At 39.0% G+C, this 19,360-nt stretch overlaps 1 protein-coding gene and 1 long non-coding RNA gene across 2 annotated transcripts in view; one reads left to right on the top strand and one right to left on the bottom strand.

The window, feature by feature from the left end:
- The window catches only part of TRPM5 (transient receptor potential cation channel subfamily M member 5), a 39,685-nt gene extending 24,390 nt beyond the window's left edge, over nucleotides 1-15,295 (bottom strand). Inside the window, exons 1-9 of the mRNA XM_037402784.1 lie at nucleotides 15,179-15,295; nucleotides 14,047-14,227; nucleotides 12,321-12,487; nucleotides 8,794-8,974; nucleotides 6,308-6,372; nucleotides 4,248-4,439; nucleotides 2,695-2,797; nucleotides 1,705-1,823; nucleotides 733-1,083 (exon numbers count right to left, since the gene is read on the bottom strand). Coding sequence (XP_037258681.1) covers nucleotides 733-1,083; nucleotides 1,705-1,823; nucleotides 2,695-2,797; nucleotides 4,248-4,439; nucleotides 6,308-6,372; nucleotides 8,794-8,974; nucleotides 12,321-12,487; nucleotides 14,047-14,227; nucleotides 15,179-15,295 — 1,476 coding nt within the window. The remainder of the gene's footprint in view (nucleotides 1-732; nucleotides 1,084-1,704; nucleotides 1,824-2,694; nucleotides 2,798-4,247; nucleotides 4,440-6,307; nucleotides 6,373-8,793; nucleotides 8,975-12,320; nucleotides 12,488-14,046; nucleotides 14,228-15,178) is intronic.
- The window catches only part of LOC119154832, a 41,550-nt gene that overhangs the window by 10,615 nt on the left and 11,575 nt on the right, over nucleotides 1-19,360 (top strand). Inside the window, exon 2 of the long non-coding RNA XR_005106547.1 lies at nucleotides 18,344-18,619. This is a non-coding gene — a long non-coding RNA (uncharacterized LOC119154832). The remainder of the gene's footprint in view (nucleotides 1-18,343; nucleotides 18,620-19,360) is intronic.

The following is a 19,360-nucleotide window of genomic DNA, read 5'->3' as shown; positions in this document are numbered from 1 at the left end:
TTATTTCTTGCTGTGTTTTATGTCACTCAATAACAAAAGACTATAATGCTCTAGAAGGAAATATCATGTACTGCACATTATTGAATATCCAATCAACTCCTACACAGTAAAAATCTGGGAATAGTTTTACATATGAAGATTACCATTTTCTAACCTGGGATTGAAAATGGCCGTTGCCTGCTTGTCTGTCTCCTAGAAAATACTGTCTTTCAAGTACTTGTGCTTGAAGTTCTGTGCGGGAAATGCAGAATGCTATTTTTATGTCTAATTACTCCTTAGTAAGTGTAAATTATCTCTTTATATTCCTCATATCTTTCATTGAATCGCTTCTTACATATGTGAGATTAATAAGATGAACGAACTCTTCTCTGTGTACTGGGTGCTAGGATGAGGAACAGTCTGTGGAAGCTGCGCTAGAGGGGTGTGAGATACAGAGGCCATACCTTAGCACTAGTTCAAGGTACAGTAAAACCTTGCATAAAACCCAGCATGTGGGTAGTGAGAAAGAGGAATCACAGTCTCTTAGAAATTCCTTTCTTTTCCTTTTTCATTTTGGAATTAAAAAATCAAACAATTTTAGCTGTAATAATGAGCTGAAAAAAGAATGAGAAACTGAAGTGACTGTTACTCACATCTTCCCTAGCCCCATCCACAAAGGCTAGACCTAGTTAATATTTTTCAAGTGCTAAATTTTGGAGGGAAGCAGGAATATGAAGGAAAGTTGTAACTCACGGATTTCTTCTTGCCTCCATGTCTGAGGTCCTGATAGAAACCTTTGCAAGCATCATGAAGAAAATCCTTGAGAACTCTAGAGACCTCACTGAGAGTAAAGAGTGGGCAGATGTCCTTCTGCTCCTCATGCTGCTGACCAGTAAGCCCTGCCAAGGTCAGCTTGCTTTCTTCATGTTTCTTCAGTAGAAGTTCATAGAGGAGACATTTCTGAGAAATGGAACAGTAGAGTCTCTGCAGACGACTGTATGTCAGGAATTCGGATATGTTAGCCCCGTTGTCAATAAATAATTTTACAAATTCTGGTTTGTCATTGACCAGAGCATCCATCATCACTTCCTCCAGGTCACAGGACTAGAATGATGAAAAGGAGGGACGGGGGAGAAAGTAAGACCTTTTTTTGGGTAATCATGCATGGATGAAGAGGGAGGTATGGTTTAAGATGAGGACATACACATTTTGTCTTCTACCAGGTCAACAGTGGGTAAAATAAGGAAAGAGGGGCAGAAGTCTCTTCATTTCTTTGTGACAAATTGTCAGTGTAAGCATTAATGTTAAAACATCAACACAAATAGCATGCTGTAGGAGTTGTGGTGATGTTAGTTACCCACCACCCTGGGTATTTATACAGCAATTGGAAACAGTGACATTCTTCCTACCATCTTCTAACAGTTATATCTGCATGCTTCTCCTTTGTAAGCTCCAGTTTGTTTGCTTTGAAGGTCTGTACAGGAGAGGGGGAAAGATTCTGGCCTCTGAAGAGCTCAAGTTAGAGATTGTGAGCACTGATTATCCCTCTGTCTTTAGCCAGTATTATACAGGGAACCAGAAGGACAAAACACCCTAGGGAGGCATATTATTACTGCCTAACCTCTTAGTGGAGAATGCAGGTGGTGTTAAAAATTGAAGCATTTCATTAGGGTGTACATGTTGGGTCATACACTGATTGTCCTCTAAGGCAATAAAACCTGGTACCTTCCATTCCACGTCACCGTTGAATATTTCACTTTTGGCGATGTCCACTCTATTCCAGGCTACTGCCAGCTTCAATTCATCCAGATATTCCTGAGCCTCCTGACTGTGACTTTTACAGGCTGGCCAAAATAGGAAATGCAAATAAACTCAGTACTTTACACTTGTTTTGTTTAATTTAGTGTAGTATTGGTAATTTGATTAGCAATACAAGCTCTCCTTCAGCTGTCACAGAACTGTGGATTGCTTAACCAGGAACCATTCACAGGACTTCCCCCCCCCCCCCCCCCCCCCAGCTTAAGAAATACTAATATTAAAAAAATATTAATTTTTGTCTCCTGAGTTGTCTATTAAAACATTCAGTTTGAGTGTCTGTAGGGTTCTGAGGGACTCTGGCCTGCAGAAAGGGGGGACAGGACTGGCTATTGTGTTTTTGTCTTGTTTCAATTAGCACGTTAGGAATAGAATGTCTTTTTTCTTTTCCCCCATGCTAAATTTAGGCTAACACAAACAATTAACAGAAACTGAAATGAGTGGCAGAGCAAGTAACGTCATCTTTCAGAAGATACAGTGAAGACTTATTTTAGGAGAAATGAATTGTTCTGGAACTAAGACAGTTCAGATCTATTTGTGGGTTTTTTTTGGGTTTAGTGTGTGTGGGTTTTTGAATGGCTTCTAATTGGAATAACTGCTCCAGTATATTTTGGTTCTTCTATAACCTCTGCAACTAAGAGAAGCGAGTAGTGAAATAAAGGAGCGACTGAAATAGTACTACGCAATAACATGAGATTAAAAAGCAAACACTATTTTAAAGCAAAGTTACAAGAGCTATGGTAGCTGCAACAGTTAATTTGTCAATAAGTAAACAGAACTCTGCATCAGAAATGAAATCTGATGCAACAGCCAACTGAACTTGCTCTGGACAGGAATGAAAGACATTTATGGCATGGTAGAAATCAAGTAAGACCAAGTATTACACTGTGGTGTTCTTACCTTTTACTAAAGCTTTTAAAATGACTGTGTCTAGTTCTTCTGAACCATCTTGCTCAAAGTTGTGCAGAGTTAAAAGATGCTGGTGTGAAATAATGTTCTGAATCTATTGGGAGTTGAAACAAAAATGATTTTATGCATTGTCCTACTGCTATATATTAATGCTTAAGAGCCCAGTGGAGATCATCCATACAGTATTTCCCAAAAACTTACATTCTAATTGTAAAGCGGAGGCCTGGCAAGTTATTAGTTTCTTAACTAATATTATTATATATAATAATACATATTATGATGATATATATTATTTGTTATTTCTATTAATATTATATATTATATAGATTGTATTATTTCTGACAAATGTTATTAGTTTCCCATATATAAATAAGTCCTAAGGCAAGGAGGGAGTTAACTGCCTTTTCCAAAATCACCTAGCAGGATAGGAGGAACAGAACTTGGATATCCTTAGAACAGAGCAGTGCTTTAATTAAAAGATCCTTCCTTAACTCACATTCTTATTATTTTACTCCTAGTTGTGCGGTGGCCAGCATACCACTAGTTTTGTTTTATCTCTTCCTGCTTTGACATTTCAGTTTTTCTCTGAGCTGTTTATTTAAAAGCATAGTCTCTAAATCTTCTTTGAGTAAAAGTCGTGAAATACTGATATATACAGTACTCTTTCCTTCTGCTTCTCTATTTATTGAGTTTTCTTTCTTGCAGTGCAGCTGCACTGAAACTTTGTGAGCATCTGGCAATATTGTTTCTAGATGCCCTTCCATGTCCTTGTGTTAGTGATCCAGCAAAGTTCTCCCTAATGGAATAAATATGTGGAATTCTTAAAGCTAAGGATTATGGCAGGTACTGCAAAGAATTAAGGAGTGGATCAGGTCAAGTGGACTTGGTTTATCTCAGAGGCACACAGTGCGGTTCAATCTTCACATAAAGACAATCTCAAAGTGTGGTGTGTTTTGTTTTTTGTTTTTTTTTTTTTTTGTTAAACACTTACGCGTGGTGGCTTAAGTCCAGCAAGTGTGCCTCAAGACAAAAAGTGAGGAAAATCTGTGAATCTGTTTTGTCTTTCTTTAAGATGACACATAACTGACAATAGATAGGATAATTTCTAAACACCCTTCATTCTTTTTAACTTATTCATGCTTATCCACAATTAGGTTTCCATTTAACAGCTGTAAACTATGAATTAGGTCTCTTCTGTCACAGCTGCACAAGCTCCACAGCTGTGGAATGTAAATAATGCTTCATGTCCTCCAGAAGGACTGTGGGGTTCCTGGGTGCTGGCTGTCACTTGAGGAAATAATTGAGGAAGGACAGAGCCCTAAGTATTCAGCTGATACGCTAGGACAAAGTAGTTCATATGATCGACTGAGCATTTGATTTTAATGTTAGAGAGGTATTCTACAACGTGAGTGTCAGAGCACTGGATTACCCAAAACTTTTGACAAGAAGCTGCCCAAACCTGTACTGAATGGACTACCAGACCTAGAAATGGTAGGAGAGACTTTGTGAACATTGATGCATGTAATTGTCAAACATGAGCTCACTGTTGCTGTCCATTGGAGAATGTCCTTCCACAAGAACCTTTCTGTAGGGAATTTCTCCTTAAATTGCTTTTCAACAGCTTCTGGCGTGGTAAGCTGCGGGTCACTCATGAATGTGGCTAAGATGTCAGCTGTACCTCCAGACCCTGCTAAGATAAGCCAGGGAGCGGAATTTTCCAAACCGCTGCAAATTCTCTGCAGTTTAAAAAGTAAATTTTTAGAATTCATATATGGGAAGAAAACATTATTCAAAAGGAAGATTTCTTGCAATCTAGGAATAAACATGTACCTAAACCAGATTCACTATGGAGTCAATCCAGAGTTCTGTAATCTGTTAGGGGTTTTTCTGATGCTCTAGCAGGCTGTCCGTGCATAGGCCCCTGACTATACTTCTTTTTATGACACATCTGCTGAGTAACTAAGCAACCTGATCTGGACAAACAAAGCATAAAACTTCTTTGTCCCTGACACCCACCCCCAGTTTGTTTTTCAGTAGAGTCAAGTCCAAGAGGAGCACTATGCAGATATTCTCAGCAGACTCTTCTGGCTGCTAAACCTGGCAATACATTCTGAAAATCAGGAATTTGCCTGTGGGAAAACGATATTGGGTCACAGGAAAAAAAAACACTGAAGCATAGCAACTACAAGAGTTAAGGGCTAGTAATACTATTACTTGTGCAGTTAGCATGAGTCAGGCAGGTTGCTGAGAGAGGAAAGCAGAGTCCATGGCATCATAATTGCAACAATGACTATTTGCTGCCAATCTGTTTCTTAATTTGGAGTTATGCAATAAGCTAATGAGATTCTAAGAATCTTAACTGTTGATTCCCTTGTTGCATAGGGTTGGGGTTTTTCTAGTTTTTTGGTTTTGTTGTTTGTTTTTTTTTTTTTATCAGCTGTTGTAGCCCTTGATGTGTGTTACCAGATTTGTATTTAAGAAACTGGTATTCTAAAAAAGTGCCATCAGCTATCCATTCCCTGCTCATGTAAACTTAGGGCAGCTCCAGCAAGGTTTGGTCTCCGAGTCACTTTGTTCTCTAAAACTTGGAAAAGAGGATTTATACGTTGTGATATGTTATTTTTCAACGCCCAAGACATAGAAAACAGTGGCATACTTGGTTTCTGAAAGGAAAGCTCAAGAGGTGACAAAATCCTAGTTTAAACAGCAAGATTTCTAATACCAGTGTGTGTTTTAGTTCCACTGGTAGAGATGTAAGATACAGGGACTGGAAACTGAAACTAGAAAACGTCACCAGAAACGAGTTGCCATTCGGAAAGAGGCTACTAGCTTGTGTAGCAAAGCCTCATCACTTGGAAACTTTAAATTATGGTAAAATGTCTCTCTAAAGGTACAATAGACTATTCCTTTCCACCTGAGAGTGTTAAAAAAAAAAAAAAAAATGCCAGGTGGACATACCGACTGCTACAAAGTGGCAAATAAAACATCAGTAAAAGTGAAATAGAAATTGAAGAGTATCTCCTAGTTAACAGGTCCTTTAGGTTGTGAAACTACTCGGAAACAAATCATAACTGATCCTTTGCCTTAGAAGGTGTGTTAGCAGGTAACTCTCCAGTGTTCTATCCTACAGTGTATTTTTGCTCAGTGGAACTAAGATCTAGTTCTTAATGGTATATTTAACAAATCTGGTCTTGTATTTCCTGTGAGCTCTGTGAAAGACAGAGCTTGCTGTTGCTCTGTTGCTGGACAGCACTGAATGATTAATTTTTTTTATTATTTTTTTTAACAGAATCTCGAGTGATAGCATGGTATTCTTATATTGCTAGATCTAGAGCTGGCTTCTGATTTTTGGATTCCTTCTTTCCACTGTATGAGCTGGCAGCGGAAGCTTTAATGATTAGCTGGTGCCTATTCAAGAGGAAATATTTCTCCCAAACAAATACTGGCAAGTTTAATACTAACACAATCCAGTTCTTAATGGTGTATAGATATGAATTTTGACTACATGAAGGGCCAATACATGTGCTTGTCATCCTGTGAAATTTTCCATTAATTACTTGGCACCAGTTAATTTATTTTCCTAAAGTTGCAAACAGCTTCTTACCTCAAGTGTGCCTGGTCCTCCATTTATCAGTAAGCAAAGCACAGGGATCTCTATGCTACCCATTCCTGTGAAAGAGATGGCTCAATCGTTAAAAAGTTAACAGCTTTCATAAAACTACTGTGTTTTTGCCAGCCCCTTGAAAATACTCCTTCTGCTACATGCTGGTTTGGTACCTATCAGAGCCCACAGAAGGCAGGTGACTGCAGAAGGAAGTGGCAAAGGAAGAAAATCACACTGTGACCTAGCAGATGGGGTCCTAGTCTAAGATTCAGGGTGAAGGTGCCTTTGCCTCAGAGATTGTGTGTGATCCCTGGCAAGCAGTCCATCAGTCTGTTCTCACCCCAGTACACCTCCGCTGTGAAATATGAATATTGGCACTTCTGGATGCCATAGTACTCTTACTTCTTAAGTTATTTACTGCAAGGTGATGAGATAGTGAAGTAATGGATCTGTATTAGGGTGCAAGACAAGATTGTTAGTTTTTCAGAAACGGCCACCACTCTTTATATTTATATACAGTTAGAAGTGAAAAGCTGTCATTTTGTCCCAGGTGTTATGCACATGCCTAGCACGTGCAGGAAGGTATAGGGGAATGCAGGAGAAAAGCCCGAATAAAGGAGGATTTAAGAATAGGAAGAGGCTAATGATGTAGACCAACCAGGGTGAGATGAGTCAGATATGAGTTGATAGGAAACATATGCTCTTTATTACTCTGCTTAAAATTTCATTCAGCACAGTCTAAATGTGGTGATTATTAATAACCTAATCTTACACATTTTAAAAGAAATGCTACTGAAATATTTAACATATCGGGGAAAGAAACAGTGTAGGTATCCCAGTCCTTAGCCATCCTCCCACAGGGGCCCATCTATTTCTAGATGAATTATACTGTAACTGCTGAACTCCGTAATCCAAAGGTGACTATAGATTGGCCTAAAAGAGCTCAGTAAAAACAGTAGTATAATGAGATGAATGCCTCTTTCAGGAAGATAAAATGCATTTGGTTCAAACAATTTTTTTATATTTCCCTTTGTAGGTGTCCCAGAGCAGTGTACAAATCACCACTTACTCCTTGTTGGATCTGTTATGGGACGATTAGAGAGGTATATTAAAGCTGTAGCCAGGACACAACTAGCAACTAATTTCACTTGTTTTAGTGAATGGCATAGCATTGCCATGCCTCTATAAGGTGATCCTCTGGTTTGAAAAGTGACCTCTGTGACTACAGGTTCCTCAAGATATGTTTATGGCTTCATGTATTCTTAATTTACCATAGATTTAGATAAAATTTAGCTGGAGGAGGGGTAGTGTGTGTGTAACTATGCCGGGAAGACAGGAAGTCCTTAGTTGCGAAGAATGTTCAGCATATCAAAAATTTCCTCTGGATGACTTCCAAGTATTTTTTAAAAATGGGGAAATTCTGCATGACCTTATTAAAATGTTTTGTTTCAATAAAGTCGCATAGCTTTGCTCAGTTTGAATATGAGCTTAAATGAATGACATTGGTTTTGTTTATAGAAGATATCACTGAATTCAGTATGGTCCAATGAAATATTTGTCAAATGAATCAGGATTATTTTTACAGAAAACTGTTCCACTGAGACTTTTTCAATCAGATTTGGTTTGCAAGCAGAAAGAGGCTACTTTCTAATTCTCAGCACCGCAACCTCAGCCTACCGTTACAGTCCACCTAGTCTTTCCTGTCTGAGTCACCAGGTAAGCATTCCTCGGGTGCATTCATGCTTTCAGGTACATCTGTTCAACCATACTATGGGCTGTGTAATTGAATATTCCATTGATGCATACAAGTGTGAATAAGTGAGCTCTCCCTTCTGTTTCAGCTGTGCTAGCACTGCAGGTATTACAGAAACAAAGGAAAGGTAAAAGTAATTGTATTGGCACTAGAACTGAATTCTTTCCACAAATAGCAGTAGGAGGGCCTGCCCTCCATCAGTTCTCATTATAAACAAAGGTCACGTAGATTTAGATGGCCATTAGATGCTATGTTGTTTATCCAGGATAAGATTTTGTCTTGAGATAAATATGGCTTAAAATATTTCAGAGGACTTTGGAACAAGTCTTTTCTTCCAGTGTAAGAGCAATTCTATACCTTGTCTGTGAGAGGGGATAAGCATACAACAATTAACATCCATTTCTTAGAGTCACTGACTAAGGCACTTAAAGCTGGATTTATTTTCTATTTCTTGTGTGTTAAGGCAATTTGAGTTATGCTTTGAAGATCAGCTTTGAGCTATGTTTAAAAAAATGTGATAAAAATTTTTTGCTTGAAGAGTAGCTTTCTCAACCTCAGAAGTCACCTTACTTCTCCCTCTTACATAATGACAAATGTGATTACTTGATCTTGCCTAAATAGATGATTGTCCAATTTGAGAACTGGCCTTACCTGTGATAAGGCCAGGAGCCCACAAGTATCACTGTAATATCAGTATTATTCAAGCTAGCATGCCTATATAGAGTATGCTTACCACCATATCCAGTACGCTGTTCTGAAATATGCTTTTCCAAGGTGAGACGTAGCTTAGTGGTTCCATCTGGCTCATCTGGTGTTATGTGATCCACCAAGATAAAATGGGAATGGTTGTGGTCCAGGGAATACAGTGGGCCTTGGATATTATCATCTGATTGGTATTGTACAAGACTTTCATTCTAGAGAGAGGAGAGACGTTAATGTCCTCTACAAAACACGGTCCATGTTTTTATGTACTTCATCTCCATTTTTGTGTTTTCTGCACCATGACATATCACGCCACCTTTGAGACACTTGAACAGACTCCTTCAAAAGAGTAGAGAAGCAGAATATGTTCCTTCTGAAAGGTACCAGATTTAATAGGACTGAAAGCTGAAGTCCCTGAAGTTTCCCTCCTGGGCTCTGAAAAATATAGGGACATCAGTCATATCTGGAATGTAGGCATTCATTCAGAGGTATTGGAAATATTGGACAAATGGAAAGTGGCCATGATATCTGATAAATGTGGATGTAACTATAGGGTCTTGGAAGGCTGAAGTCTTAGCTGGTATAAACAGGGGCAAAGATACTCATTTCAGTACTGTTTTGCCTAGCCTGGTTGGTAAGTTAGCCTGCTATATGTCCATATCAATTTAAATGCAGCTTTATTTAATTGACAGTTACATGAGGTCTACTGGTTATTCTTAGTTTGGAAATTGCATTCTGAAAAAGTGACGGGAAGACTTTAGAAAGTGTAATCTTATTACAACGCCCCTCGCCCAAAATAAGAGGTATCTTGAAATTATTAATGAACTTTTGCATAAAATTTTGTATTAAAAAAATTTTTACCCACTGTCTGGGTAACACAGAATACCTGTTACAGTCTCTTGCCCTAGGATTGCACTACGTATGGTCTTCCATACACACTTTTTCAAGCTCTCCTTCCTTAATAAATCTTTCGTTCTCTCTGTTGCACATCCACTTTGATATATCATTCATATTTGCAAGCCAGGCTGTAGAGCCTGTATATTCTTTTTCATCTTAATAATCACTGTCCCATTGCAAGTAAGCCAGATTAAAGCAATTGTTTAAAATCTGCACTTCCTTCTAGCATGCCTCTTTTCCAGCTCCTGGTGCATGTGAGTTGAGGAACAAAACTCTGTCAGCTTGGCTATTATGCCAGTGTATTGCATTTTCTTCCTGCTAATTTTGTGAGCACAGACAGGTGTTAAAGCCTTGCTAGACAAAGCAGTGTAGCTATGCAAGTAACCTAGTTGTCATTAAGGTATAGCAGAGATTTGTGTTCTGGTTCTTAAGAGCCAGATTTTATTTAGAACCTTTCTTAAATCTCAACTTTTGGTGGTGTCTGCTAGGAAGAGCAGGTGTTCAGTTGAATCCTGGGGAAAGTCCAACCCAGGGGCTTTCCGGCTGCTTCTCCACAGCCACTGATGTTGGAGACAGTGAACATACCACCAGGAGCTCATAGCAGCACTAATAATACATAAAAAAATTAAGTAACCCAGAGGACAAGCTCCTTCATGCTGTGGGTATGCTGAGCTGAGCACACTGCGTAGTATGCCCTTAAGCAGCTTTCTGAAGTGAAGCTGTCTACAATCAAACCAGAGAAGAGACATCTCCTTCAAAGCAAGGTGCAAAAGGCTATGGCCAGGAGTGTTCCTATGGCTTCTTTCCCTGTCAGCAGCTCTGGGAAGAGTAGGAACATAAAGGGCTGTTCCAGGAAAAACACTAAATTTGCATGTCCTGTACAAACAGCAAGTGCCACAAATTTCTTTTACTTCCTTCTCTCTCCCTCATTTGTTAGGGAAAGCTTCTTGACACAATTAATTTGCCTTCAAATTTTGTTTTGACAGAGGGTGTGCCTATATTCTGCTGCCATGTACCATTAAGCCTACTTGCTGAAGATCTGGCCTTTGATTACGACTTGGAGGCATAACAACCAATTGAACAGGGCCTTTGGGGATTTTCCTATTTATTCTCTGAAAATGTGGAAGTGATCTTGCAATGATGTTTAAAGCATACCATTAACACAGAAGAGATGGGAGGGATCCACTGATTTCAGGGTTTGTTTTTCTCCTTGCTAGTGTGGATTGTAAGCTCTATTCTGTACAACAAGCTGTTGTGTTAGTGCCAAGGATAAAGAGAACTGAGTTTAGATCAACATTCTTGTCTATAGTTTCTTTGTCTTAAAGTTACTGACTAAAATGCAGAGTCTCTTTGGGTGGACGCGGTGCCAGATGTCATAGGGTCAGGAATGTTCTACGTGAAATATTCCTTGACAAAGAATTCGGGCTTTAGTTAAGGGGGAGAAAATCTAACACAATAAAAAGACCAGTGCATTTGTTTTGTAGCTGCTGGTTGGGAAAGAACCAGATTAATTTTGATTTGCTTAGCCTGGGAAGGAGGTGAAATAGTTTGCATTTGCCAAAGCAACTTTCCTGAATAAAATTCACAAACGCAATGAACTGAACTTCTTCTGAGGTCCTTTCAGACCAGTTCAGCTGCACAAATAGGTTTAAAGTGTTCCAGCTAAAGAGTCCTACCTGGTAGAACACAGACACAGCTGTCCTTGGCAAAAAGGATGGAATAAGCTCTATGACAATAAATTGCTGAGATGGTCTGACAGTCTCCCAGCTACTAGCTGGTACTTGCTAGCCTGAGAGAAGAACTAGCTGCAGGTTCAAAGGGCTGTGTTTGTCATTTGTATTTTAGCTTCTGCAGGGAAGTAAAATAGCGCAGAGGAACTATCGCTCGTTGTCATTACATAGCTACTTTTTTGTTAAAATAGTCTGCTTGGGACAGACTGTATATCCAGTGACAAGAAGGTCATGCCTTAATTATTTTTTTTCTCTCTCCACTTCCAGACCAATTCAGCATCATCTTGTCTTGACATTTTTAGCAATTGTTTTGTTGGGGGAGGTTTTTGTTTGTTTGGGTTTGTGGTGATCCCCCCTGAAAACTCTGATTGCTTCACCCTGCATTGTGAAGTCCTTAGAACTCCCAATAACTAGACAAAACCCTGCATGGCTAGTGGTTTTGGCCTGGGGTTTTGAGCAAGTTTTTGTGTAATGGACACCAATGACTACTTAAGAAAACTTGGTCTTGAAATATTTATGGCTTGTATTCCATACTAGAAAATATACTTTTTACAGTATTTACGAAATAGCTTGGAGTAAGTGCTTCTGCAGGAAGTGGACAAGGGAAAAAAAAATATGTTTAAGGTACCTTCTGGTGCATGACTCTTCCCTTGGGTTCACCCTTACCCTGCTGGCCGAGCTCGTGTCTAATGCTGGCACCTGCTGGGTGTTCTCAGAATCGCTGCCAAGTATACTGCGCGCAGGGCACGGAATCTTTATGATCTAACAATTCTTCCTGCACTTTATTTCCGTTTTCCCCCAACACACCCTTTAAACCTCACTCTTGTTTTTAATTATATCAATATTGTTCTGCCTACTACTTCCAGATTTGGTAAAAGTGCAGGTTGCTTGTGAACAATCCTATCTCACGAGTAGAATAAGCAAAAAATACCTTCGTGTTGTCCAGAATTTCTCTGTGCTGAATTTTTCTGAGTGAAGTTATTCCTATGGCAATCACTTTTACTTTGGATGAAGTACTAGCCAGTGCGTGATCTCGGATTGCTTGCACTAAGTGTCTTGTTATTCCTACACGTAAAGCACTGGTAAAAATCCAGGCACCTGAAATTATTTTTTTAAAAATAGTTAGATAATTTCTTTATAATTGAACATGTTTCTGTGTCAAGTAACATTACTTGCATTAGTGGATTTAAGTTTTTTGGGGTTTTAGACAGATAAACCGTAGACAGGTCTTGATGGACTGTAACTTTTAGAATTAAAATACATACAAAGTATGTAAGACTTTAACACAGAAAACGAGAAGTTTATATGCCCAAGCAAACATGCTTCATGTATCGTGTGATACAATGTTGCCATCTTTATTGTGATGTCAGTATGCCCATCAAGAATGCTGTGTCCAGTCAAGTCACTGCCTGTAAATACGAGCAGAAACATCGCTACACCGAGCAGGTCTGATTGTTGGACAAGGAAAAGCAGAGAGACAGGGTGGAGGAAGTTGTTGGCTTGAACTGGGAACTGAACAGTCCCGTGCAATTACCCGGTAGCAGAAGAGCTCGGCATAACCTGCCTAACCTGGCATTCTTTCTCTTGTTCTTGTGTGTGTTGGAGAGTGAATTCTTCAGGAGAGTAGGATTTACAGCAGTATTGTTATGGTGACAAAGAATTTGGAGAACCCTAGTTAAACAGTTAATGGACATTTTTCAAATATTTAACACAAAAACTGGAGACTGGACTGCTGTCCAGTTTTAAGTAGAGAAGGCAGATGGAGATAGAGAATGTCTGTGTGGTACAAAAGTACCAACAAGAACAATGGTACTGGGCTGCTTCATTACAAAACCAGAACTGTTATAATCTTATCTGGACCAGTGAAGCTAAATCAGGAGCTTGCTGTGAAATGCTTTAGTATTTTCACTTCAATTGCAGGTATTTTCATAAAGCTATGGGGGTGAGAAAAAGTAATCTTAAATGAAAGCCACTTCCATGCATGTTCCCAGATATTGGTTTGGTTTTATTTTTAAATGTTTTTCACTACTCCTGTCATTCATGTGAACAGCCAGGGAGAAACTGAGATTACTTATTTTGTATTATATGTTACCAAGGTCTTTATGTTTAAACTTGAATTTAATCACAGGCTGTTTTACTAACAAAGCCTGTTCAACTCTTAGATTTGAAGAAAACAATCTTCAAAAAATGAAAAGTACTGTAACATGGTTTTGATTGGTAGCCGGTAGCTACAAAGTGAGAATCGGGAAAACAAGAATTCTGGGGTTTGGCATAAATTTGCCCTTGCTGAAGTCAAATTGCTATGCTCTCTTTAAGAATTATTTTGCTATGGCACCAAAGAGGGACAGTGTATTTGGTCCTATCTCCTGCTGTCTTTCTAGTGTCATCTCTGAGGGAATAATGCCAGGTAATTTTACACTTCAAGAATGGTTGCCTAGAGTAATTTGGTTTGAAATAATTTATTTTTGCTATTTCTAATACAATAACTTCCACTTTCAAAGCCATTTAAATACAGGTCGTAGGTGGCATTCAGCAAAGCCTTAAAGTTCCAAAAATAATCATGTGAGCAGGCCCATAGACTTTAAAAGATCATCGGATGCTAGGTGTGAGAATCCAGTAGCAATGTAAATTCCTTCTTTAAAGCCTAAAGCACTAACCTGTGCTTTGAGCTGCTTTTATAAGTCCTTTTTTTAAGGTGTCTCGTAGCCAAGGCTTCATCTGGAAATTTTCTTCTTCCCCTACTAAAGAGACAACCAAATTGGGAGCAGGTAGATTCCATTTGTTGAGCATAACTTCAAATATAATTCCAGGATGAATGGTACTCAGGACCTTAATAAACTTCAACAAACAAAACAAAAAAATCACTGAATAACAATGAGCAGTAGGATGCAGTAGAGATATTGTTCATGGTGAATGCAGAGGGAAATTTATCATCAACTTGGTTATTTAAGAAAAATTTATTTAAGACCTGACAACTAAAGACGAGGGTGGATTTAGCAGGCTTCTGTATAATTGTCATCTTGCTAACTGGGTCAGTTCCGTGGGTTAATTCTTTGTTGCAGAATGACATATCACACTCTCCTTTAATGCTGCTATTCCTTTTGAACTGTCTTCAGCTCTGTGGCAGTCTAGCAAAGCCAACAAATTTCTTGGCTGCACTAGCTGAAATATTTGCCTGATTTCCTGTCTGTTTTTCAAGGATATGTTACATGAATCTATTGCTTCTTCCTGTTCTGTATATATTTTGGCTTTGTGCTTAAGGTTTTCTTTCATCATAAAGTTTTAAGGCAGATTTCTGATCCGAAAGGAATTCCTAGGTCTAGCATTAATGCATGCAAGAGACTAGTGAGGAGGTAGGTCTGTCCATATATATTCTTCTCTACATATTAATGGAACAGGGAGAGGGAACTTTAAGGAGAATCTTGAAACAGCTCAAAAGTATGTTGAAATCCATGGTGACTAATTTTTGGCAGAAAGAGGTTAAAACTGGGAAATGATGCAAAACAAAAGAAGCTGGGCACATGGGTTTTTTTTCTTTTTAAAGGAAAACTTATCAGCTGTAATTGTAGCATGTCAGTGCAAGTTAAGTGATTGATTTTCTCTATATTAATAGGCATTATTTTAAATCATTCATGTTCAGGAAGGTGTGGTCCCCACTTTAAGTACAATGTGGTGCCTCACACTGTGGCACATTGACCCTCACTATTACAGTGTCTATATTTAATGTTAGGAAGTAACAGCTGAACAACTGCAATAGTGTTGAAGGGTTAAAACTCCTCTGAGCTGTACCTTTCCACGTTTCTTCCCAGAAGCTGTGAAATCTATTTCTCCTATATGGTATGGTAGTTCTCTTCTAAAAGCTTCCTCTTTGTTGCTGCTGCAGAGCTTGGTTTCCATTTCCTCCATTGAATTTGTTAGGTGATCACCAGCAGACCAAGGTGTTCACTAAGATGACAGAAAACTGAAAAACGAGAAGCTGTTTAAATTGGGGAGACCACAAAATCAATTAACTTACATCTAGCTAAGTTTTTAGTCAAATATTTTACTCTTTTACTGATATGCTTATAAAGTTCAACTAAAATTGGAGGTGTTTGTACCAGATGTCAGATGTTTATATATAGAAGGCAGCAGATTCCTCACCAAAGCTAGGTAATGTAAGTCATAAAAAGGCATGAAGGAGTCAGGCTCTCAACTCTTGTCTAGCAGACAGAAAGCTGAGTTGCAAGGTGCAAGATCCTGCAATCTGTCCGGTGTCACGGAGCCCAGAGGACCTTAATTCTACAAGAGAGAAAGAGGAACCTCAGCCACAAACTATTGCAAGCAAGAGAAGAGCTGTGTCAGTGAGTGAGTCATGGTTTCTTGATGTTATGCATCATGCTACTATGACTTGCGTTAGCCAACATGAACACTAAATAACTCATGACGTTGTATTAACCTGAAAATACTTTTGGAGAGGTTTACTCTGTTTGCTGTGAGAATAGGCTATTTATTCGTAAGCCAAGTAGTATTTAAGGCCAGGCTGTGCTCAACAGGAACATACAATTCACAAAGGCAGGTGCCTTTCTCTACACATGGCTACAGGAAGGATGGCAAGTAATCTGTCCTAGAGCAAGCGTCATAAACCAAGAGCTGTTCTGTATTACATGACACTGAAAAGGTCTGCTTGCTTCTCCTATGTTCCAGTTTGACTGACCTGATACAATTTGAAAAATACAGGTTTCAGCTTGTCTGCCTTATTTTGTTTCTTTTCAAAACAAGAACAATGAAATAGTGCTCTCCTGTCTGCCTTCATCTGCATGTTCAAGTATATATGCACTCCTTCAAAAAATCCTTGTGATAGTAAGCCAGCAACGGTAATCTACCCTGCGTTATTCTTTACTTCCTAGTTCAAGAGATTTGCTGTGGGTTTACAAGTGAGTCAAACCAGCAAGTCTCCTGTGGATCTATTGGGATGCTCCTGCTCCAGCAGAGGGAGCAGCAAGCCCTCCAGCTGTTCCCTGCGGCTGGGAAGTCTCCTGGGAGCCTGTAGCCTGGCTGCTTCACTGCTGCTGCCTCTGTGTTTACTGTTCTTCTTTTATGTTTTCTGTGAAGATGTTTGGACTAGCCTTTTTTTCTCTGATCTGTGCCTGAAAAGTTAAGGACCCTCTCATGATTTGTTTCTCCTACAGCTATTCCACACCTCAGTATCCACCCCCCCGAAGTACCGTCAGAGACCACTGCTTTTAAAGGTGCTGTTCCCGTTCTTCTCCCTGCCTGCATGCTAGTCACTTCTGGAAAGAATTAAGTGTTTATTCTGAACACTGGGATATCGGATTAGTCCAGTGAAGAATATTACCTACAATTATTATTTTATTTTTCAATAACTTATTTATAATTCTATATTATAATTTATAATTGATTTATTATCAATAATAGCAGTCACAGCAAAGCCCACCTTTTTGTTTGAGTCCACTTTTCCACTGGAGATGCAGATTTTTCTTCTAAGAGCATAGAATACAGTATTCTGGGGAAAAATAATTAATGCAGAGTCACAATAACATGTTTTGACTATTCCAAGGACAGAAATCACTTCCTGGAATGTACTGACAGAACAAAGGATTTGATTAGAAAAACTTATTCAGGACTGAATTTACAGGGTACATTTAGTCACCATTCACCAAGGTCCTAGACAGTACACATTTATATCTACACACAAGCAATGAACTTGGAATAAATAGTATGTTACAAGGTAATTTGACAGTTAATTTGGCCTCATAGACAGGCCCCCAAGACATTAATTTTAGGCCTAGTTCTAGATCCTAGCTTGCAAAATCTGATCATGTGGTTTTCTGTGGCTTCTTTTTTGGAATAAAGATGATGAGCTGCTCACTTCTATAAAGGATATTCTTGCATTTGGATAATTAATTTTTTCCAAAAGTAACATGTGATTTGGTTTTCAGTTTAGGAATTCTGGTTCACAGTGGTAGTGAAGGAGACAAAAATAAGATGTAGAAACAGAAGCTTTGCTCACCAGCTTTTGTAAGACTGGAAAGTGAGGAAGGCATCTGGTAATTGGCACTGCACAGGGACTACTTTTTTTTTTTTTTCTTTTTTAAATTAAGCAGTCTCTGAACTATGACATTTGAGTCTGAGAGCTTGTTTTGGGGAAGTATTACTGTATTACTTCATATTTCCATCCTGTTCTTATACCACTTCTTCAGCATCCCTGCAGGCCACTGTCTGTGATGGGTTACAGAGCTAAGTGGAACTTGTTATGATTTTATATGGTTGGTTTGTGTTCATAGTCCAAGCTAGGAAGTCTTCCAGCGTCAAGAGCAGAAAAGTGATACTGACAGAATGGAAAAACAAGTCCAAAAATTATGCAGGATTCTGAATGGTATCCATGCAAGAACATAGTGTAGCCCTACACAGAGCTGAGAATCTACACCAGATGAGATCCTGACTATTATGGAGTGATATTTCCTAAGCTTCTTCACGCAGCTTTCAGGAGCTTTTACAGACAAAACCAGTAAGCAATGCCAAGTAGCTTGCTGTGCGCTTTTTTTTTTTGATGTGGTGGTTTTATTTTCTGTTTGTTTTTAGTGAGATTTGACACTTTGATAGTTTTTTTGCTTTATCTTCTACCTGTTGCTTGACTTACAAGGAATAAATACTGTGACTTTCAGCATGGTTGTAGTAAGGTACAAGTGTTCCACATCAGTGCAGTGTTCTGCTCCATGGTGCTAACAGAGCAAGGAAATGTTGCTTTGGTATTTAAAGGGGTGGGGAAGAAGTTTGTAAAGGCTGATCTATAGGTACTATACAAGTGGGGAAAAAACAAAACCAAGAGTTCCTTATATTATGAATGTTGCAAAATCACCTGAAAAAAACCCTGCTGTGTAAGATTTGCAGATGTGGTTCTTAAGCACAACGGCTGACCACTTGAAATGTTCCTTACCTTCCTTCCCCTTTTAGCTCTCTCAGCTACTGCAGTGTAACCCCTCGCTCTTATGGTAAGAATTGCGAAACGCTGCATGGACCTGGTCAAGTACCGCACACCATCTTACCACCACTTTGCACGGCAGTGGAGCTTCACTACAGGCTGATCAGCTCACAGATTGCACTATGTTTCTAATAGCTGAACACATATTCAGAAGAGGATATACTCAGCTCTGTCATTTCCTCCTGGATTAAGACTTCTGTTCTTAAAAAGCATGTGGACATCTCGCCTACTATCTTCTAACAGGCAAAGTAAGCACGTATTAACAAACTATACATCATAATTACGGGTTTTTTGAATGCCTTTCTCCTGGGTTTAATTCACTCTTGTTCTGCTTGGTTCCAGCTTTCATGCAAGTCTCTAGTGGTTTCAGGGGGTATTGCTCTGAGACTTCAGGCTGTACTAGATTGCAAGTGTGTCAGGTCACAGTAATTGGGTCAAATCTTTGTGGTCAGAGTCATGACATTCCACTGCAGTCAGCTTAACTACAGTCAGCTTGCATCACAGTAACATCATGGAGAATTTTTTTAATGGCAAGGGACTGGAATATGTCCATAGGAATAGGCAGATACCCAGAAAGAGGGGCATGGTCTCAGCATGTTTTGGATGAGAGGAAAGGTAGGGAGGAAGGCAAAGAAGAGACAAAGACTATGAACTCAGCTGGATGAAAAACCAGAGGAGGGTGACCAGTACGTCATAATTTTCTTCCTTTCCACATGTTATTTTCTGTTAAACTTTTTAGAGAATTCCAATCTTCTTTTAATCCTAATACTTAAAAGGTTTTTTTCCCTCCATTATCTGTGAGAATATCATTGTATTAAATATAGATAAAAAGATCACTTAAAGAGAAGTAATCAGAAATACTTGGGGGGGGGGCTGTCCCCATGTGCCTGTCCCAATGTGTGCATTCATATTTTAATTTTGTATGTATATATCGAGCAATCTTACTTTAGTTCTGGTTCAGACTTAAATACAGATTTTTCTATCTAGGC

Source organism: Falco rusticolus, chromosome 10, assembly GCF_015220075.1.
Source record: "Falco rusticolus isolate bFalRus1 chromosome 10, bFalRus1.pri, whole genome shotgun sequence".
Classification (NCBI taxonomy): Eukaryota; Metazoa; Chordata; class Aves; order Falconiformes; family Falconidae; genus Falco; species Falco rusticolus.
The sequence above is the reverse complement of the archived record's forward strand: the minus strand, read 5'-3'. Positions and strand labels throughout refer to the sequence as shown.